The 22,567-nt window shown below is 50.2% G+C and overlaps 3 protein-coding genes across 3 annotated transcripts; 2 read left to right on the forward strand and 1 right to left on the reverse strand.

The window, feature by feature from the left end:
• The first annotated feature begins 5,766 nt into the window (after positions 1 to 5,766).
• LOC123398222 (WAT1-related protein At4g30420-like) lies at positions 5,767 to 8,579 on the forward strand. Its single transcript, XM_045092718.1, has 7 exons — positions 5,767 to 6,015; positions 6,141 to 6,212; positions 6,360 to 6,476; positions 7,308 to 7,551; positions 7,646 to 7,804; positions 7,896 to 8,047; positions 8,149 to 8,579. The coding sequence occupies exons 1-7, from the start codon at positions 5,837 to 5,839 to the stop codon at positions 8,339 to 8,341; spliced, it is 1,116 nt and encodes a 371-aa protein (XP_044948653.1). The 5' UTR covers positions 5,767 to 5,836; the 3' UTR covers positions 8,342 to 8,579.
• A 1,917-nt stretch (positions 8,580 to 10,496) lies between these two features.
• Positions 10,497 to 12,482, forward strand: LOC123398221 (WAT1-related protein At4g28040-like). Its single transcript, XM_045092717.1, has 6 exons — positions 10,497 to 11,079; positions 11,182 to 11,295; positions 11,397 to 11,604; positions 11,727 to 11,888; positions 12,011 to 12,162; positions 12,248 to 12,482. Exons 1-6 carry the CDS (start codon positions 10,721 to 10,723, stop codon positions 12,462 to 12,464), a joined length of 1,212 nt encoding a protein of 403 aa, XP_044948652.1. The 5' UTR covers positions 10,497 to 10,720; the 3' UTR covers positions 12,465 to 12,482.
• A 3,017-nt stretch (positions 12,483 to 15,499) lies between these two features.
• Positions 15,500 to 17,611, reverse strand: LOC123398031 (tetraspanin-8-like). Its single transcript, XM_045092545.1, has 2 exons — positions 16,966 to 17,611; positions 15,500 to 16,072 (listed from the first exon to the last, which is right to left on the reverse strand). Exons 1-2 carry the CDS (start codon positions 17,467 to 17,469, stop codon positions 15,758 to 15,760), a joined length of 819 nt encoding a protein of 272 aa, XP_044948480.1. The 5' UTR covers positions 17,470 to 17,611; the 3' UTR covers positions 15,500 to 15,757.
• Positions 17,612 to 22,567: the final 4,956 nt, after the last annotated feature.

Consider the following 22,567-nt stretch of genomic DNA (forward strand, 5'->3'; position numbering starts at 1 on the left):
TTGGTACCGGTTGGTGCCACCAACCGGGACCAATGCAACCCTTTAGTCCCGGTTGGTGCCACGAACCGGGACCAATGCTTCTGCTATATAAGCCAACACTTTGGAAATTTTCAGATTTGACGGCGCCGCGAGCTCATCCACGCCCGACGACGCCGCGAGCTCATCCACGGCGGCGCCAGGCTGCCCCGTCGCCGGTCGCCCGTCGCCCTCCGCCCCCAAGCCCACGCCGTCGCCCTCCACCCCCCGCCGCCGTCGCCGTCGCCCTTCGTCGCCCCCGAGCCGTCGCCAGTCAATGTCGCCCTCGCCCTCCGCCCCCCGCCGCCGTCGTCGTCGCCCTCGCCGCCCACGCCGTCGCCCCGACCGCCCCCAATGTGAGTCGCCGCCGCCATGGCTCTGTTTTTTTTTATTTATTGTTTTTAATTTTTGATTTGTAACATTTGATTTCTATATACATATATAGTTGTAGAATGCTCATTTCATGCATGTATGTTTGCATTTTTCATACATGTATGTTTGCAGAGACCGGGGGTCTTAACCTCCTTTTCAAATAAAAATATACCCATATGACCAACGTCTGATGGGTAGCGTGAGTCGTTGCCTTCTTTGTGCGCGATATTTGGCACAAACATGGCCTCAAATCCAAAAAGGTTCAACAAGAAAGTTGTTTGTATCACCCATATATATAAATTTGAAATTGGGCGCACCTCGATCCGAGATCATATGTGGATTGTGGTACCCAAAAATGAAATTGTTGTCTCAGCCATACTTAAACCCGAGTTCGGTTAATTTTTAAAGAATGTTTAAAAGATTTGGAATACTACCATTTTATGGGAAGTCCAGCAACATCATAAATAGATGTGAGGTCACGGTGCATTGAACAACACATAGCAAAATATTCAATCAACCACTTTTTACATTTATATACCTTTTTATCTCTCCCTTGTTTATATGCTTTCACGTTCTTCATTGTTCGTCATTCTTGCTATGAATAGACCATCAACATGTGTTTGTTATCCGATATATCCAACCACTTTGTGTAGTGGCCAATAATTCATATGGTGTTTCTAGATCGTTCAGTGAATATACTCTATCAACCATCCCTAGTTTTCTCATTCATGCATGTAATTACATGCAAAGGACGATTCAAACTAATATCCACTAGTCAACAACCCGTGCATTTGCACGGGCTAGTTTTAATGCATGGTTACTTAGCAATGGTCTCGTGAAAGTATATTGATTTTGGAAATAGTGGTTAGTCTTATACTTGTCAGATTTTTTTGTTATGTGTGTAGTTCCTTCAAAACAAATGTGAAAAGCAAAGTGCTAATTTTTGTGGGTATCTTAAAGCGAAAATCAAATGCTTTATAATTTTAACATTTAAATGAAATATAATAAAGCATAGAATAGTTTCATTCAACGTATTGAATTTTTTTTCCATGCCTTATAGAAATGTTATTTTTTTTAGTTTATTTTACGATGCCTATCCCGCATCCTTGTCGTCGACTCGACGGAGGACACCTGCTTGATCAGAGGGGTCATGTCCGGGACTGGGTTCCGTCCGGCTGGTATTGGGAGGTGATACCTTCCGGGGGGACGTAGGTTGGTGAGGAGGCAGCCCGTTGTTGACCCGATCCTTGTTTGGTGGCGGTCGCGTGGGCCAGTGACGGTGCCGAGGCTTCCGGACACCGCGGAGGTGGTACGTCACTGTGTCAGCGAGGAGGACGAGCACGTCCGTCGCTACATGGTTGCATTGGAGGGCAGGTTCTCCAATACCTGGCAGGTTCTTCAGGGATCTCATTGGAGCTATGATCCTGTGATGGTTCCTTATCTTTGGGTGTCCACCGCCCGCGACGATACCCATCGGGCGCTACGGTTCTAGCTGTATTAATGATGCTTTATGTATGATAGTATTCGAGGAGTATTAATTAGTGATAATATTCAACGATGTATGGACACAAGAGATCGATGATGTAGTCTTGCTTGTAATTGAATGCATGCTAATTTGAATACTACTTTATTTTACGATTTGTTTTTGCTTATTGAATGTTCAAATTGGAAAAGTACTCCTACTTTGAATGCTAAAATTAGAGAGCACTATACAAAAATCTAGGAGTCCCCCTCCATCATCCGCGCCGTCGTCCCCGTCACCGACCCCCCTCCGACCTCGAGTCAGGGTCTATATTTTTTAATGCTATTTTACCTTAAATAGGGTATTTAATTAGGTCCTCCCTAATACTAATGATCATGTTGCTGTAAATGTTGTATGACAATGTTGTAAAGGGTAGTAATTGGTCTCTTCTGCTGCTTTTCAGAGATGGAGTTCTTCACGGTTATACTTGAGAAATCCTCCAGGATGGTGCTGCCGCACAATTTTGTGAAGATGCTGGACGGCCATCGGCCACAGAACATGAAGCTGTGGCAGGCAGGCAACGGGCTTCGCAAGCTGTGGGACGTGAAGGTGGTGTTCGACGCCGATGCCCGCATGTACCTAGATCGTGGCTAGAAGCAGTTCGTCCGTGCCTACGACCTGGGGATCGGGTACTTCCTTGTCTTCAGGTACGACCGCAACGCCACGTTCGTCGTGAAGGTGTTCGACACGACTATGTGTCGGAGGCGCTACCAGGACGACGACGATGCCGGTACGCTCTGTCTCTTCTTCCTCTCCATTAGGCTATCTCTCACACCCATTTCAAAAAAAAGTTTTTTGCATTTGGCAAGGCAATGGGAGCAGGAGCAGCGAGTACTGCGACATGTGCTATGTCCACGGCAGCAGCGACTCTGGCAGCAAAAGTAGCAGCGACTCTGGCGACAGCAAAAGTAGCAGCGACGATGGCCTTGCGATGGATGTCCCACAGCTGGGCGACAGGGCCATGCCAATTGTGGTAGAGGAGTACATCCCACAACCTGGCCTGGGGCTTCGCCGCTCTAAGCGCATCAAGATGATGAAGGAGAAGGTGAAGAAGCAGGAGTGAATATCTTAAGAACCTGATGGCTTTAATCTTTATAGTATAAACCTTTTAAGTACGATAGTGTTCAACTGCTACTGTACTTTTAAGTATGATGGTGGTGTGCCTGATGAAATTTTGTGCATGCTCATGGATGCCCCTTGTTATTATGATGTATGATGATGCATGATTAGTAGGACTTGTTATTATATATGATGATGTATGATGCGAGCATGAAGAGTTATTATATATCAGCGGGTGAAATGAACATAGCAGTAGCGTTGGTAAACCAAGCACAAAGATGAGAGAGGACACTTTTCTCTATTAGCTAGCTAATAACAACCTAAATTAACCCCCAAAACCCCTAAACCAGCCACTTTAAAAAAAACCTCAGTAGCAGCCAGTTTCTGACGCGTGGATGCCTTTTGGTCCCGGTTTATGTCACCAACCGGGACCAAAGGCCCCCCTGCCTGCGCTGCCCGCAGCGGCCACATGGATGCCCATCTGTCCCGGTTCGTGTAAGAACCGGGACTAAAGGGGGGAGGCATTAGTAACGACCTATTAATCCCGGTTCAAGAACCGGGACTAATGGCCCTTACGTACCGGGACTAATGGCCCTTACGTACCGGGACAAATGCCCCGTTTTCTACTAGTGCTAATGCATGGATGCAGAAACATCACAAATGTAATTAATAGATCTGAGTGGTCCTAAATTGAGAGTGAAGTTGCTAGGTAACCTGCACTCGACATCCATTAAATGCGTTGCCAATGTTAATTCTTTCAAAGGACACCCTTTATAGGCCTCATGTGATGCATCGTGCATTTGGGTTCAGATTCTTCTAATCGGGCACAGAAAAGGAGCTCTATAATGGTCTGAGGGGTCTCCTACGTCCACAATACCAAAATTTGTTTGAATCTGACCTGAAAGGAAACTGGTCAAATCCCCAATTACTAATCCTAGGTCGCAAGAACCCTAACCCTAGACCGGCCAGAAAAAACCCTTACCCAGTGCTCCATATCCATTCTGGTGATGTCGAATTCATCCTTTGAGCTTGATTCCCCGTTGTTCCATGAAGGCATGGAGGAAGGGCGGCGAGCACTGTTGTCGGCATCGACGGAAAGCTAGGTGGAGACCGGAAGAATAATCAGAGCAAGAGTGAGAGAGAGAGTGTGACGGCTCGCTCTACTTATAACAAAGGGTTTGGTTCCAGCCACATCGGTCTGTAAAAGGCGCGCCGTATTCGTTTGAAAACTTAATCCAAAAGGTGGTAGTTTACGTTATTACTCTCTTTTAGGGAATTTCTAATCAATCCCCTAAAAATAGTGAAGTATACGGTGGAGTAAAACATTATGGAGTATGGTTACTCCACTAAGATTTGTTCGGACATAGCAGATCCCCTATCTGTGACGAAGTAGTATTTTTTTTCATTTGCATTTCAATTTCGTCAACTGAAACACATTTATTTTCTTATTTATTTCATTTAACGACATTTTAATACATTGGAGTACATAATTCAACAATTCTTCTTTACGGGAGTAAGACCAAAGAAAATAAGAATCACAATTAGACACTTTACAACATATTCAAGTTCCATAACTGCTCTCACTATTTGGATTAATATCTTCTTTATGTCTTCATTATTGTTCTGCGCCTTCTTGAGCTTGCACACTCCTTCCTTCTTGACCTTTGCATCTAGCCTCATCTCTAGTTTCTGTTTTAGCAACAAGTCCACGAACATCTATCAAATGTTGTGCTATAAATGGATCGATGTATTTTTTTTTCGAGTACCAAAACTTGCATTCCTTCTGCACATAAGTTTGAGCAAACAATGAACTACTGCGACGAATCCGGTGAACAACCCAATCAAAAGAAGCACATACCCCATCATTTATATACTTGAAGAACACCATCTGGGATGTACCGGCGTGGTACAAACTCGGCGCACCACTGCCGCGGGTAGTCGTCGCATTTAATGGCTGGCAACGGTGAGCCGATGAGCTGCTAGGCAAGCGTCGAGCCCGGATGACGGCCGAGCGTGCCTTTACCGACGAATCGCTGACGGGAGTGATTCGAGTGGCTAGAGACGAAGCCAATTCGTACATGCAGCATGGAGGCGTTATCGGGGATGTGCGGTCTAATTCCCAGCTAATCTATGACAATGTAAAGTCGTTGGCGGCCAAAAGTACCAAATCCGACGGCGGCGGCACCAACCGTAGATTCATTGGTTCTGCATCGGTGATGGGACGATGATGCACAAATTCAAATGGGCAAGGACCTCAACGAAGCCTACAGAGGGTGTGCGGTGGTGGGTGGTGGCCGACGGGGGGTGAAAGGGGCGACACCGGCGTAGATGCAACACGGAGGCGGAGCGGGAACGCAGCGGAGGAGCGCCCAACGGTGAAATAAATATAGAGAGGCGGGACACGGTTGAAGAATATGTATTCTCCACTAGCGCCGGTTGGGTAGTGGCTAGGTGCCGATTAAAGGAATAAAATCGAATTTTTACGCCGTTAACCGGTTACGGGATTGGCTAGAAATGCCGGTAGACACGATCAAACGGTTAGACAGATGGAGCTAGCTCACGCCGTCTGACACACAGGAGTAGAGTAATTAATCTCCACATAAGCACGCTGCATGAGACCATAATCACGTTTTCAACACTCAAGATTTGTCAAGAACCAGCTAGCTTAGCTGACTCTACCCATCCTGCCACGCAAGGCCAACATCAGGTACGACAACACCGTGGGCCCGTCAATACACGAGGCAGCACATGAACAAACAGGGCATTGCAGAAGCTTTGCAGCGTATATAAACCACCAAGCCTTCCTCAGCCGTTCATTGCAACCGCCCGCCTACTCGATTAGCTTCTCGAGATCTCCCGGGCGTTGCCATGGCCATGCAGGAGCATAAGCCGCTGGCGGCCATGGTGGTGGTGCAGTGCATCTACGCGGCCATGGCGCTCTGGGCCAAGGCCATGTTCAGCCGCGGCATGAGCCCCATGGTCTTCGTCGTCTACAGGCAGGCCATCGCCACCCTTGTCCTCGTCCCCATCACCTTGCTTGCCAACAGGTACGACAAGATCGACCCCCATCCCTGTCCCACACACACACACTCTCTCTCTCTCTCTCTCCCTCCCATTTCATGGATCATTGTACCATCAGACATCCGTTGGTGTAAAACTGTGTTTTCTCCAGGAAAAGGCTGAGGGAGATTGTTTGCATCGGAACGACGGGCTTCGCGCTGGTGTTCTTGGCCTCTCTTGTCGGGTACGTCCATGCCTTCTCGCCATCTTGCCAACGGTTACGTACGTACGTACTGAGAAGCTGAGCACCGAAGCGATCGAACAGTCTTGTTTACATTACATTACTGATGATCATTTGGTGTGTATATCTGCAACTGCAATGAATTAACAGGGCGACGGCGAATCAGTACATGTACTACCAAGGCATGTACCTGGGATCATCGTCCATGGCGACGGCCATGACGAACCTTATACCGGCGATCACCTTCGTGCTGGCGACGTCAGTAGGGTGAGTACCTGGAACTGGAACTGCAAGCACTAAGCAGCCGGCATTGCATTTTTCACATGATGTATTCACTGTTCCTCATCAAGTTTCATCTGTGGTCTAAAAATGGAATCAGCTGGCCATGAGCATGTGCGCACCTTGTACGTAGATCTCTCGCCTCGCTACTTAATTAGTCAGCTGAAGGGTATTGGGGACAAAAATTATGGAATTAATTAATGGGGCACTTAGGGTCACAAAATGTATGATTGCACAGTATGTAGGTAAGATAGATCCAGAGAATAACAAGACAACTTGTATCCTCATCAACCACTAAGTAATCCAATTTTGTCAGTGTTCGAGCTTACAATATAATGGTAAGTGTGCGGGAAGCGCACGCATGTCTGCGTTGTGTGACTGATGCTTGGAGCTCTTGCGCAAATTCGTCCCTGCATGGTAGACGTAGACGTGAAATGTTATGTGGGGTGGGCGTGTGTGGCTTGAGTACGTAAACAAGTGTGCGTGTGTGTGTGGCTACTACAGATTGCAATAAAGGCCGTCTTTCTAGGACACCAGCACACTAGTGCCGACAACGTACGCGTGGGGATACGTACGGGGCATCGTTATTTGTTGAGCCCATGGAGCAAAATGCAAATAATTGGTACTATCACTCTATCACACTCCCACGTACGTCGCTTTATTATGCACACTATGTTCTCAACCACACTATGAGTGTTTAGTGGGGCATTCTAAGTAGGTGGCCTTCTTGTTATTTAGTGAAGTGTTTACTCGATCGCTGAATCACAAAAGTGGAATTGGTTACAAATTAAATTACCGCCGGCTCATGGATGGATGCAGTCTAGAAAGCGTGGAGATCAGGAAGCCGCGAAGCATGGCCAAGGTATTCGGCACCGCCGTCTGCGTCGGAGGCGCCATGGTCATGGCCTTCTTCAAGGGCCCCAAGCTGCTGGGGGTCGGCGGCGGCGCCGGGCTGGACCTCTACGGCCTGCTTCTCAGCTCGCCGGCGAGCCGGAAATGGGTGATCGGCGCGCTGTTCCTCGTGGGCAGCAGCTCCTGCTGGTCGCTCTGGCTCATCCTGCAGGTCGGTGTCAGTCAGGCAAGGAGATCTCCAGGGACGAAGAACGGAAGAAGCCATCGCTGACGTTCACCTTGAACCTTCTTTTTTCATATCATAGGTGCCGATCTGCAAGTCGTACGTGGATCCCCTGACGCTGTCGGCCTGGATGTGCTTCCTGTCCGTGGCGCAGATGGCGTTGCTCAGCTCCTTCGCGGTGCCGGACATGGACGCCTGGAAGATCAACTCGCTCTTCGAGCTCATGGGCTGCATCTTCGCCGTAAGTTCGCCGGGAATCCACTTTCAGTATTTCCCGTGCCGCTGCCGTTTCATGCTAAACAATGTCGCATGCATGGCACGTGTGCATGCAGGGCGCGGTTGGGTCAGGGGTGACGTTCTACCTGCAGTCGTGGTGCATAACGGTGAGGGGGCCTCTCTACTCGGCCATGTTCAACCCCCTCTGCACCGTCGTCACCACCGTGCTCGCCACCATCTTCCTCCACGAACAGCCGCACATCGGAAGGTGCGTGTTACTGTGTACTTGCAACTTCAGCATGCAGAGCTCGGTTTCGCTGATGCTGTCAGCTCTGACCTTGCTCAAGAAAATGGTTTCTGCTTGTCCAGCTTGTTGGGTGCGTTCGCCGTGGTCGCGGGGCTGTACATCGTGCTGTGGGGCAAAGCAGGGGACGTCAAGACCCGGAGGGCGGCGGAGCGCGCCGATGATCTGGAAAAGACATGGTCGGACTCGCAGCTCCTCGACGCGGAAAGCACGACCACCGAGCCGCTCCTAGCGGACGACAACCGGATCGAGAAGTAGGGGCTCTGCAATTTTGGAATAGCCGGTGACCTCAGCTCATGGTCTTATATATGAGCTCTATAGCTCCAGCCTCCAGGGTTGTTTTTCGAGGGAGAGTACTAGTGTGCTGGTGGAGCATGTGGCCATGGCCATGGCCATGATGACGCCGCTAATGTACAAAAAGATGAGATAATGCCCGTAAATGTTGTTGAGTCCCACAAATTTAAGATGAGCTAGGGCATTACCAGTTACGGCAACATTGCCTTCACAACTCGGTGTGCTACAATCAATCATACATATTAAATTCCACTTCGTCGCGCAGAAACTTCAGAGGAGAGTCCGGTTTCTTAGCTGACGCTGACAGGTCTAGTCATGCTGAACCAGTGCTACGCGGCGAGCCAACGGACGAAAACGAAAGGTGCTAAAGAAAGGACGGAAATCCTATACGACCTGGGTCGCCCAGGCCCGATGGCTGGACCAAGTCAAGCGCTTGACGCGTGGCAGAAACGAATCTCAAAGCAGCAGGGTTTACTTATTCCCCAATTCAGCTACCAAATCCTTATTCTCGTTGTCTTCTCCACAAGATCAGCACCGCTCTCGCGCTGCCGTGATTCTCCGCCGGCACTCGCTGCTCTCCTCGGCGTCCATGGCCACGACCCTGCGTCCCATCTCCTTCGCAGCGCCGTCGCTCGCAGCAGCACCGACACTCTAGCTAGCGACGACCAGCCTTCTCCGCGGCCGGCGGCGCAACTCCTTCCCCGCGCCGTCGCTCGCGGCACCACCGGCGCTCCAGCTAGCCACGGCCGCCCTCCTCGACGTCTTCGCTCTGTGCGCCGCCGACGGACGGCCTCCACTGCTTGCCCCAGCTGGCCGTCTTGCACGATAGGACCAGGACTGCCGTGACTTTGGACTGTCCTGTTTCAGACTTTCAGTTAGCAATAGACAGTGTCAAGAACTGAACTGGACTGAAATACATAGGAGTGGATAGTGATGCTTTATTATTTTTCTTCTGAATCTTACTCCCCGCTCCTACAAAATATTCCACTTCTTTTGTATGGAAGAATTTGATGAACGCTCTGAATAAAAAGTTGTGCTATTTGCAGCACTATTCTCACACTTGTGGCATTTGGTTTTGGCAACTTAACATAACAGAGCAATGGTGATCAGGATTAATCCAAATACATCAGTTGCCAACTCAAAATAGACAAATGCACAAGATTTGACAAATATGGCAATATATTTTCACCAATATCCAGATAGCAACATGAGGACATAAGCACCATGTATCAAAATCAAAAGATGGCTTCAGTGTTATGTTGTAATAATTAAATAACAATAATTAGCTGACATGCCCAGCTAACTAGCATTTAGCACCAACATGATACATTACTGTCGAAACTATGATGTACTAGCACCTTCGCCAAAATCCAATTGGCGAGCCGCTGGAGGTGTTGTGCTATCTTCATGAACCTCAAACAACAATCTTGTAAATTCTCCATGGATAGGTGGAATTAAGGCTGGTTGATAATGTCCTAATGGCATGGTTGTCTGTGGATTTGTATTATAAGCACAATCAACTTCAAAAGCTTCATCGCTAGGTGGAACAAGTACTGATCTCTAGGTGGTCAAAATCATTCCTTGGTGTGTTCCTCGCCCTTGGCTGACCGCTGGTTTCATCCAACGGAAAGTTTGGGTATTCCCGTGGTGATTGCTGTGCAGGTATGAAATCAGTCAAAAGAGAATTTCTGCAGCAGGGGTTGGGACGGTCCCAGGGGTTGTATGTCTGCAGATGTAAAATATACTTACCACCGGTGGAGGAGCGGTGGGCAGAGATTGATCCGGCGGAGAGGCTTCCATGTCTGTTCCTTGGCTGCCGTTTGCCGCACTACCCTCGTCTTTAAGGTCGATCGCCATCTTGGCGTTCCGTCACAGCGAGAGGAAAAGGGGCATGGAGATGAAACGCTCGCAGGTAGATGAACCGTTCAGGAATGATTTGATCTGATAAGAATAGGGATTTGATAGCTGAATTGAGGAATAAGTGAGCCCCGCTGCTTTGAGATTCGTTTCTGCCACGCGTCAAGCGCGACTTGGTCCAGCCATCAGGCATGGGCGACCCAGGTCATATAGGATTTCCGTCCCTAAAGAAACATGAAGAAGAAAATGCCGCTGACGACACTGTGCCAGCCAATTCAAGATAGGAGAGGAAAACTCGGGCACGAATGCCGCAGAAACCAATTGATTAGAAAGAAGGACAAGAGAACATGATCACTATGCATTATTTTAACGCGAAAGACTCAAGCCTGGTGACTCACGCATGCTCGCCGCATCGTCACCGCCGGCAGCCGCCAATTCTTTACCACCACGCAGAACCTGGTTTGTCCGCAAAGCACTCGCACATGGATGCTCCTACTTAGCTGGTGGCTGCCGAGAGTGAGGCGGGGGGGCATCCCTGGTCAGTGGTCGCTGCTGGCTCCCGGGATCTCGGGCGCGATGGCGGGCGGCGGCTGGCGGGCGTGGGCGGAGCGGCACAAGCCGTGCGTGGCCATGGTGCTGGTGCAGCTCTTCTACTCGCTGGTGGACATGGCGCTCAAGACGGCCTACGGGCTCGGCATGCGCCCCATCGTCTTCGTCGCCTACCGCCAGGGCATCGCCGCCGCCGCGCTCCTCCTCGCCTCGCTCGCCGCCAGGGGGCTCACGCTGCGCCCCATGGCCGTCGGCCCCCGTGCCTTCGCCCTCCTCTTCCTCGCCTCCCTCGCCAGGTGCGCGCCCCAAGTCTCGCCGCTTCCGTCTCTCAGTCATCAGGCTGCTCGATCCCGGCAGCGCCCCTTTGCTGTGCTGATGCGTGCCGGTCGACGTTGCAGCGCGACGGGGCAGTACTTCTACTTCATGGGGCTGCATCTCGCGTCGCCGTCCATGGCCCGGGCCACCACCAACCTCGCCCCCGGCATCACCTTCGCCATCGCCGCCGTCATCGGGTACTCAGCTCACTCAAAACTCCTCGATTTCGGCCCACCGGCGGAGTGACTCGAAACGCTTGACTGATGATGTGATGGATCCCATTCCCGCGCTTACTCAGGTTGGAGAAGGTGGACTTGAGGAGCTCAAGAAGCATCGCCAAGATCATCGGCACCGTCGTCTGCCTCGCCGGAGCAATGCTCATGGCGTTCTTCAAGGGCCCAAAGCTCCTCGGCGCCCTCCTTCTTCCGACAACCGATGACTGGGTGAAAGGAGGCATCTACCTCATGGGGAACGCCTTCTGTTTCTCCATCTGGTACATCTTGCAGGCAAGCATCGCAAGTTTATGTTAGATGATTTACTATCATTTTATGTTAGATGATGGACCCCAAGGAACTGCAGTAGAGCTGCTTGGTTTCTGACTGATCAAGTTCGCGGCGGTCATTTTCAGGTACCGGTCTGTGAATCCTACCTTGATCCATTGTCCTTGGCGACCTGGATGTGCTTCCTAGCGACCTTGCAATGCGCGGTGATGGCGTTCTTCCTGGAAGCAAACTACATAGAGATCTGGAAGCTTGCTTCTATTTGGGAGCTCCCCTGCATCTTATATGGAGTAAGTTTTGCTCCATCTGAAATTCCGAATGCGCGTATGACGTGGTAATCTACATATTGTTTCTGAACTGCATTGATATATAATGAGCCTGGCCATTCAAAAACATTGAACAATTTTTGCAGGGCGTTTTCGCATCGGGCGCAAACTTTTTTATGCAGTCTTGGTGCATATCGGTGAAAGGCCCCCTTTACAGCGCAATTTTCACACCGCTGAGCGCGGTCATCACAACAATATTGTCTACGCTCTTCCTGCACGAGGAACTGCATATTGGGAGGTATGTCGACTGAACTTCCTACTCTGCTCGGTACATAATCACTGCTACCGTGGATGATGTTTACGATGAAAATTTCTGTGTGCAGCGTGTTAGGTGCTATTGTAATCATCCTAGGCCTGTACGTTGTGCTGTGGGGCAAAGCTGACGACGCAAGCGGCAAGAGGCTGGCCATCTGCTCTGATGATTCAGAAGACATTTTAGAGCGAGATTGTATGGGTGTAAAAGTGGAAAGTGGGACCAATCTTTCAAAACCATTGTTGTTATCTGAAAACGCGGACGCTTATGCTTCTACACGCCAATGATATTGCAGTTTTCTAGAATCAGCTCAGCTTCTAGCCTTTGAATCATAATGATCCCTTTTTCTGATACTTCTTCCACTGCTTGCATGTTGCCAAAACATGTTTTTTCTTTTTCTCACATGATAGTTCTTGGCCAATGGCCATGCTAAATCATCAAAAAGAGTCTGGGAGTCTGCAGAATGCTTAATTGTGCCAAGCATACATTTGACCCAGCCAGTTAGGAACCCATCACTGTCTGCCATTATTAGGATTATTCAGGGAACATGGAAGATATTGGAAGATGCCAATTGGCAAGGACCGAGACCTATGTTAAGAATGACTACTAATCTGACAAGAGAGTCACGCAGAAGGGACGACAAGAAGGCGATGCCTAGCTACAACTATTCGTGCAATTGAAAGTGAAACGAAGAGGACATCTCTTCATTGTTTCCTTGCGACAGTATTACCTTTTTTTTTTAGAAAAGGAGGTTCAAACCCCCGGCCTGTGCATCTGCGGCAGTATTACCTAAGAGCATCTCCAACAGCGGCGCAAAAAGAGGCGCGCGCTAAACATGCATTTTACCACACGCGGGACAGATTGGCGCGCTCCAGCGGCGGCAAGAAAACCGCGCGCGGGAACCGCTTGCGCGCGCGCGAAAAGGCAACGCGTTGCCGCTCCCTCGCGCCATCGCTCCGCGCGCTCTCTCTCCCTCTGCCTCTCGCGCCGCCACCCCAGCGCGCTCTCTCTTCCTCTGCCTCTCGCGCCGCCGCCGCCGCGCCACCATGCCGCCGCGCCGCCGTTCTGCTACCGCGGCGTCCGCCAGCGCCCCAACGGCGGGTTCTACGCCGAGATACGCTCCGGCGATCTCCGGCTTAGCCTCGGAACCTACGACACGGCGCACGAGGCCGCCCGCGCGTTCGACGCGGCGGCGTGGCGCCTAGGCAGGCCGCGCCTCCAAATGAACTTCCCGGACGTCCACACGCTCCAGCAGGCGTTAGACCTCGCCCCGCCGCCTCGTCTAAACTCCGCACAAGACCGTGCGGAGCACACTGTGCTGCAGCGCCGCCTCCTCGTCGCCCAGGAGGACGAGCGGGTCATGGCGGAGTGGCGCCGGCACCACCCGGAGGACGTCGCCTACGAGCAGGAATATTGGGAACGGCGCCGCGAGGAGGACACGCGCCGGCGCCGTGAGGAGCGGTTGGACAGGCGTCGTCGGAAGGCATTGGCGTGTGCGCAGGCTGACCTCGTCAATGCAGGCGGGAGGTCCTTCTTCACTGAAGAAGATGAGCGTGGGTTTGACATCTGGCTGTCAACCTCTGACGACACCAACGACGATGATGATGGTGCAGATGACTGGAGCGACTGGGATTAGTTTTTTTGTTTTCGAACTATCTAGCACCGAACTATCTATCTATGTTTTCGAACTACCTATCTAGTTGCAATCTATGTAAAAATAACTTTATATCCTTTTTATTTAAATGCAATCTACTTATTAAAAAATGTTGTGCGCGCGCTGCATTTTTGGGAATTGCTGGAGCTGCGCGCGCGCGCTGCATTATAACGCGGCTGTTGGAGCTAGCGCCTATCCCCGCGCTAAACCAGCCGAAGCGCGCGCGGCAAACGTCTTTTTTGAACGCGGCGCGTAGCGCGGTTGTTGGAGATGCTCTAGACTCTTCCTGAAGAAGTCCATACTGTGAGGTATGCACTAACTTTATTCCTCATTAGGTCCACTGAAGACTGTTGTGTTCAGTACATAACCACTGTTCGCCGTGGATGATATTTACAGTGATTTTTTCCCTGTCACGCAGTGAATTAGGTGCGTGACAGGAAAAGGCGAGAGCCTGGCCATCCGTTTTAATGATCTGAAAGCGTTTTAGAACAAGATAGTATCGGTGTAAAAGTAGGGAGTGAGGCCAATCTTTCAGAACCATTGTTTTCTGAAAACACAAACGCTGATACTTCGACACGCCGAATGATACCACAGTACTCTAAAAAATCTGCCTCTAGCCTTTGAATTTATGATCAGCTGTCTCCCATACTTTCTTGAACCGTTTGTTGGCCAAAAAAAATGATTGTGACTTTGCAACCCTTTTTCCATGCTAAAATTATCATACACAGAGTCTGCCAGTCTGCTCAACGCATATGATCGGCAGAGCAACTATGACCAAACCAGCCATGAGCCCATCACTGTCTATCATTACTAGGATGACTCAGCCAACATGACTGAGCAACATTTGAAGTAGCCTAATTGGAAGATGTCAGTCAGCTATTAAGACAGTGAGGCCTATGTTAAGAAGGGCTACTAGTCCAGCATGAAAGAGTCGCCCAGAAACGACATCAAGAGGGCGATGCGATGAGATGAGATGCCTAGCTATAACGATTCATGCGGACCAAAGTGAAACGATGAGGATATCTTCGAGGTTGTGGTGGGCTGGACTTGCCTCTCTCATGAACCATGATCCACCACATCTGTCTTCATAGCTTCATATCTTTCCTTTCTGGTAATACTTCGACCGGAAGGATGGCACAAGTAGTCGATAACATTGAGGGCACGTCTGTCTGCTGCTACTCTAAATTTAAGGACTGTAATTAGGCGAACAACTTCAGAGCAACTTATTTCTTTACTGATAATGAATAACTTGATGTAGATGACACGATGAGGAACCAATAAAGTGAAGGTGATAGAGATCGTTTCGTCCCAAAGCGTGCATGCCCATCGCTCTTAAAAGCCATCGAGGAAAAAAGTTAGTACAATCTTAGATAAGGTATAAGTTTAAAAATCAAAGGGATGTACAGCACGCTGCTGTCAAAACACAGAATGAGCAATCATCTATAGAAAGATTTCATCAACCATTTAAAACACTTCATGTTCAGGTGGGCAGTTTTTTTTTTTTTTGGTTACCCCCCGGTGACTTTTCAAAAAGAAAAAGAGAAACACTTGATATTAAATGAAATACTAATACTTCCCATATGCGAATTTCCAGAATATACTTGTGGCTTTGTGAGTCAAGAGAAACAATCAAAGGAGCAGATCAGCTGAAAAAACAATGGACACAGGTAAATATAATATGAAATAAATAACTCCATAATAATCTGTTACATATATAATGGTCTGCCACAGTATCAAAGAACTGAAAAAATATACACAACCCTCCTGCTGATCATAGAGTAGAACCTAACTAGTAGATGATCAGAGAACAGAATATATAATCTCGCCTGTACAAAGCTAGATCAGGCCATCCTAGAGACACACGAGAACGACAATGCCACGACGATCGCATCCATCAAAGTGATAAGTAACCGAGCCAAGAAGCGATCAAGCGTAAGCGCCCTGCTGCTTGTACCCGCCGCCATTGCGGTGATCCCTGCGGTTGTTCCTGAAGGCGCAGCAGCCGACGGAGTAGACAATGACGATGAAGACGAGGAAGACGATGTTGATGATGGCGGAGCGCTTCCAGTTGCGCTTGAGGGTGGCCACCACGCCGGCCTTGCACGACTGACAGCCGTAGCAGAAGGCCCCGTCGTTGGACCACGCGCTGCAGTCGGGCTCCGTCGACTTGGCCGGCCCGGTCCACTGCGTGCTGTTTTGGTAGGTGAAGCCGCAGCTGATCGGAGGCTTGCAGCAGCCGGACTGCACGCGGGAAAAAGGGAAATGGTCAGTCAGTCAACCTCCGTCACAAATATATATAGAAATAATCAATTGAATAATTTCTTTATTGAGCACGTAGAAAAGGTTTAATGGCCCAGTCCTCGATTTTTATGTCTATAGAAAGAGCTAATTTGGTCACGGAGCAGTTGAGTTCTGCCAACTAATAATTGGAAAGTTTGGTAAAATGGCGCCCGGCCAGACGTTGAGATGGATGGAGGTGTCACTGCCAAACTTGTGGCCTGGTTCCATGTTGCAACGGTCAGAACGTTTGGAAAGAATTTAATGCCATGCTCAGGCCTGAGGGTTGCTTTGGGTTGAAGGAAAATCACTACTCCGTTGACAATATAGCCATGGGAGGACCTGAGTATCAAACACTGCTAGTAGTATTCAAAACGTTGGTCTGCAGTACTTGGTGATTTCTTTACCTTTTAACCATGGATGCATGCAACTATATTGTATGGAAAAAGTAGTACTACTAATTTTAGTTGGGACTAGTTGGTTATTCGGTCGAATAAGCAAGTTGAGTAATTTGATTGCCCATCTCTACATGATGCTGACCCCTAGCACAACCGTACACGTAAACATCACACTGGATCAAGTTGTGCTACCACTGCAATTTTTCAAACTGCAATGTGTTGACTTTGGGCAGGAGCCGGTGCTATCTTATCCTCCGCCTTGGTCAGAAATATCTTGGCGAACACATACATACGCAGATAACGTGAAAAGAAAATTCGTTTTTTCATATTTATTACTTGATTCAAATTCATCTCGGATCATCAAATATGTTTATTGCCACGCATGGAATGAAATGAATTGACGGGACAAGAATGGTAAGTAAGCAAGAGGGCGAATTGGCGGTGAGATTAGTTGGTTACCTGGATGGGGGAGAGATCGGAGGCCATGAACTGGTCGAGCGTCTCCTTCCTGTCCTCGAGGGACTTGCAGACCTTGGCGTCCTGGAGGCAGCCCTTGATCCTGTTCCAGTTCTTGTCGTCCTCCAGCCGCCGCTGCAGCCAGGTTGAGTAGTCCCCGAGCCTGTACTCCTTGAATCCGCGGCCGGAGACGGCCTCGCCGGTGCCCTTGTGCGTGACGACGAAGGCGAAGACGGTGAAGCCGAGGAGGACGACGATGAGCAGGAACATGGCGACGAGGTAGAACCAGAGGAGGCACGTGACGCGGCAGCAGGCGCCGACGAGCCCCGCGACAGATACGAGCATGAGGAAGACCCCCAGCACGATGAACGGCGCCGCCAGGTAGCGCTCGCACTCGGTGCCGTCGGCCCGCGCCCGCAGCCAGATGCCGCCCGCCAGGATCGGCACCGACAGCAGGAACGTCACCGCGTTCAGGATCCCGATCACCGTGTTGCTCAGCCGCACCATCCTGGGCGCCGGCGGCGTGGGTGTCTCGCGGTTTCTTGGAGGGGAGGGGCTGGGTGGCGGTTCCTCGGTTGGCGCAGGCGGTTTTCCCTTTCGAAAGGTTTTTGGGGGGATGAGGCGCACGGTGTGGTTTGGGATGGTGGTGGTGGAGGTGGTATTTGTAGAGGGTTTGGTTGGGCCGTGGGGTGGGGAGGAAAGTTCATGGGCTTTTCGTGTGGGAGCGGAAAGCGGCGTGGCGGTTGCTGATGGATGGATCGTTGCGGGGTACGGAAACTACTGACCGCGACTCGTACCAGGGGTGTGCACACGCAACGCAAGGGTATTGACCGACCGGCCGGGGAGCTCCTGTCCTGGCTCGTGTGTTTCTGCGACGGGTTCAAGAATCAAAAAGGTTTGTGGGTGGCTATGAGGGGACGCTACTGTGCTATTCAGATCACGCGTTTCCGGCCGCCGATCAGCGGAGGACCCCCCGGCTTACTTGTTAACGCGACAGCGAAAGCGAAATGTGTGTGAATCGTACACGGACGCGGTGAAGAAAAGTATGGTACCTCTCTCGTGTGCGCACGCACCTAATGCACTATACTACACCACGTATACGTTGCTGAGAATCACCGTCTCGCGCGCGTCGGTCAGTCCACCAAGAGGTGTTTTTCTTGTTTCACATTTTACACCGAAGACTAACTATTACGTCCCGCGTCAGCTCGAGTAGGTATCGGCTGGAGCAGAACCAGCGGACAGGTCTCACGTCACTCGAAAAAGGTGTAGTGCGTACGACGGCGCGCCATCGCACGATGGAGATGGCGGGTTTGACTTGGTCTGCATGCCTTGGCCGCGTCGAACGTGGCACGGGGCTTCGGTGCGTGTGCTACTACGATTTGTATCATTTCCGGCGGCAGGTTTGTTGATTTCGTCAAGGAGGCACGAGGGCTACTTCTCAACTAAGGAGCGATAATAAATGGGGATCCATCTTACGCGGTGTGCCCTGACTCGTTTGTTAGCATTTGCGTTTAATTGCCTCTCTCGTAAGCTAGGGTCGGGCGCTACCGTGCTAGGTATCGTTGCACCCGAACAACACACAGAGCTCTGCCCCTAGTGCGCGTTCCATCGTGTGAAATCGCGTGTGCTCTCGCGGGGCAGCTGTAGTCACGCATGGAGATGGAGGACCGCGTGTCGCCCATCGATCGTTGTCAAGGCTTCGCCATAATCTTTTTTTGTTTTAAGACAACGAGAGTGTTTAAAGAAGGCAACGAGATCTAGTAGAAAAACACATCTTTTGACAAAAGAGCGACGCTAGCAGCCGCTTGATTAAGATTGTATCAACCGCGTGATTAGTTAATTAAAATTGCAGTTGGATGGTTAACAAAAACAGTGGTATCTCACCTCATCAAAGGTTTAGCCTTGACATTGATGCTTGCATTCTTTTGGATTTATTTCAGCCGTCCGACAATATGAGTTGTGTGGGAGGAGACATTCTCATCAACTATAAAGACGTTTTATGATGATTTCGTCTATCTGAAGATGATGTGCTGCCTTAGTCTCTCGGAGGTGTTCATTGTCATCTCCAGGAAGTCACACCACCCTCCCAGCTGCCGCCATAGCAACAACACGATCGATTCAGTGACTATTGTGGTTTTGTCACGGCACAAGTCCTCGTGAACGAACTTAGTGATGAGGTCATTGTCACGGTGTGGCGACTGTCGTGGGAGTAAGCCTGACAGTAGATGAGTAGGGTACGAAAGTAAAGGGCAGAGTCCTAGGTACGGCAAGGTTGTATGAGTTCAGACCCCTTTGCGTGGAGGTAATAGCCCTACGTCTCAGTGCTCCTAGAGCTTAGTGTCGAGTGGAAATATGAGTGTTACAGAATGTGAACCCTTGTGCTAGAGTAGAGGGGTGGCTTATATAGAGTGCGCTATCCCTCATAAGTGTCTGGCATGCAAGGGTGCGATAAGTGGGTTTAAATGTGTACGTTACTGGTAACGTATGCAATAAATGATAATAAATACGGCAAGTCAAACGTCCGCCCGTTGGCCTCCCCGGGGTGACTTCTGGTCTTCAGTGTCGACTCGCTTCTGGTCTTCACCGAGTGGAAGTGAGTCGTCGAGTGAACGAAAGATCTCCGAGTGGTTTCTTACCGAGTGGATAAGATATTGTCTTCATCCAGTCGGAAGGTCTTCAGTAGTCCTTAAGCTAATAATGAGGTGTCCCCGGGTAGGACTTATAGGTCACGCATATGACCCTACCTAGGGCTATATCCCCATCATTATCCCCAGAATGGATCAGGTCTGAGTGGTGAAGGTGCAGGTGTAAATCTTTGCGATAGCAGATTGAACTTGAACGCACTTCAAAGTTTTGCTAAATTGGATGTCGATTGAAGTCTTCATCATTCGCCTTGATCGATTCTATTAGGAGCAGTACGTTCGAGTGAATTCGTAAACCCGAGTGAACTTGTTAAATTAGAGTGCTCAACAGGATCTTCTGATGTGATGGGTCACCCTGTCAGCCCCGAATTTTCCGGGATTTGAAATCTTCGGTTACTGCATGCCTCGCGGTAATGACGTCGTCGTCAGGCAAGTGGATCGCGCTGCCTCGATTTCTACGCCTCCATCTCCGCCACGTATCTCGCGGTTGATGGCGAAGGGATAAGCAGCGATTCGGAGGGAGCATCCACTTGTTAGAGACTCAGTCGACCGATTATATAAGCAGTCGGCGCTAGGGTTTCAAATGGCACTACCTTCTTCCTTTCGGCTCTTCCTTCTCTCATGCTCCTCATACACATCTCCCAGGCAAACAGATCTCGCCGTTGCCGCCATGACGAAGGGTCAGACGAGCAAGTTGGAGAAAGCTAAGAAAAAGGGCGCCAATAAGAAGAAGAAGCCAGCTCTGCCGCCCGGTTGGATTCAGGGGGATTTCCTGCGATCCACGGCGCTGAAAGAGAATCTCCTCGAACTCGTGGAGCACGGCATGTTGGCGGACAAATCATGGAGATTGCCCGACGATGAAACCGAGCCCGAGCCGCGCGAGGGGGAGCGGGTCCTCCTCTTGACCCACGTGGAATGAGGTTTCTCTCTGCCTCCTCATCCTTTTATTCGAGGATTTTTGAATTTCTTCAGGGCCCAGATGCATCATCTTCCGCCGAATGCTATTGCTCACCTCTCCACTTTCATCACTCTGTGTGAGTGCTTCTTGGGGTGTCCTCCATTGGGGGTTATTCAAATACATCTTCACCGTACGTTCCCAGTCGGTGAAGAAAGTTAATCCAACCGACGACAAGACCCACATCACACATCATTCAGTTGTGTGTGTGGGGGGGGGGGGTTAGGACTTCAAAAGAGATCCAAAAGTAGTTATCCTCCTATGACTTTTCCGGAGTCAGTCCGTAACTGGCAGTCCACCTGGTTTTACTGTAATGATGTCGCTTCTCCAAATATGTGGAGTGGCCTCCCACCTTTCACTTTAGAACGACCGAGTACTCCTAGGGCGTTGGTGTCGTCAAAAGAGGAGAAGGCTGAGGTTGAACCTTTAATTAAAGCGTTGATCAGCCTAGTCCGCGGCGGAGTGACGGGGATGCATCTGTTGGAGACGTTCCTCGGAAGGTACATCCAGCCCCTCTAGGCTCGGGACCACACCATGTGGCATTACTCTGGTCCAAAGGATTCCACTCGGTCCCATCCACAGGAGATGAGTGAGGAAATGGTAGCAAAGTGGATTCGCGGTATCACAGGTCCTTGTGACAACCCTATGGGATCGAAGCATGTTCTGCCCTACTCTGCCCAAAATCGGCCGACGAATGCGGTAAGTCTTGCTTTGTTGAATATCTCTACAGCGTGGTCGAGTGACTGCAATTTTCTTGTTGACTGAACTTGTGATCTGTATTTTGCAGGCATGGACGAACTTGTACTCGCCGGTTCTGAATGGTACTGCACTCGACGTCGAGGAGGGAAGTATGGAGGGCAGCGCTGACAGTGGCGACTATGTCGAGGACAGCGAGGAGACTGAAGAAGATTCAGAGGAGAGCGAGGAAGAGGACTCATCTCCTTCTCGCCTCGAGCCTTGGTCCAAACAGCGCCATGATCCTGCGACTACACCAAACAAGACCCTGACGTCAAGTGCAGGAGTACCAAGAGGGTCAGGGGAGCATCTCGCGAACTAGTGGAGCAACCTGCGAAGGTATCCAAGCCCATCGCGTCCAAGCCTCGGAAGGCCCTGACTCGGATGAGGATCTCTGTGCCAGTCGCCTCTGCGTAAGTGTTCGGCTTTCTCACTAAATCCGAGTGAATTTATCTGGTTGATGATGACCGAGTGAAATTTCTTTGACAGACCTGCTACTTCCGCCGCGGGAAGGTGAGGACCTCATGGATGTAGACACCACGGACGCGGCCACTTCTCAGCGAGGTGCGGTTGACTTTTCACTTTGTCTTGCTTCTTCATGCGTATAGTCTTCTGATTGTAGTTTCTGACGTTACTGTGTGCCAGCTTTGCCACCTACAGAGGTCATCCATTTGGATGACGATAATCAGCGGAAGCCAACTATTGAGTTGGCCTGCACTGTGTCTGAGACGCCTGTGGTGAGCGCTCCGCCTGTCAGTTCGGTCGTTGTCACCACAATGCCGACTGGATTGTAATTGGGAACTCCAGTCGCTTCTGATGCGGCTCCGCCTCCTCCATGACTGCATACACCAACCCCCGAGTCCTAGAGGACCAGACCAGTGTTGCGAAGGAGGCTATGATCCAGGCGGAATTGATGACGCAACAAGCCAAAGGAGGTTATGATGCAATCCAGTCGGTGTACAACAGCAGCTTGGTGCTCCGAGAGAACATCCGAGTAAGTGCGACAGTAAGTTTGAACTCTGACTTTCCACCCACTAGGGGTTTCATAGTCTCGCACTTTTATTGATTCTGTTCCAGTGGGGTCACATGGAATGAACCCACTGGGTGTAGTCCCCGAGACCGCTGTCAAGTGCTTGCACCAGCAGGGTCTAATTGGTAGTAATCTTTTCTCTTTGATTTTCACTTGGTCAGGGCTGACCTGATCGAGTGTTGTAGAAACCAGTGGGGTCACGTCGAGTGAACCCACTGGGTGTAGTCCCCGAGATCGTTGTCG

Source organism: Hordeum vulgare, chromosome 5H (genome assembly GCF_904849725.1).
Source record: "Hordeum vulgare subsp. vulgare chromosome 5H, MorexV3_pseudomolecules_assembly, whole genome shotgun sequence".
Lineage (NCBI taxonomy): Eukaryota > Viridiplantae > Streptophyta > Magnoliopsida > Poales > Poaceae > Hordeum > Hordeum vulgare.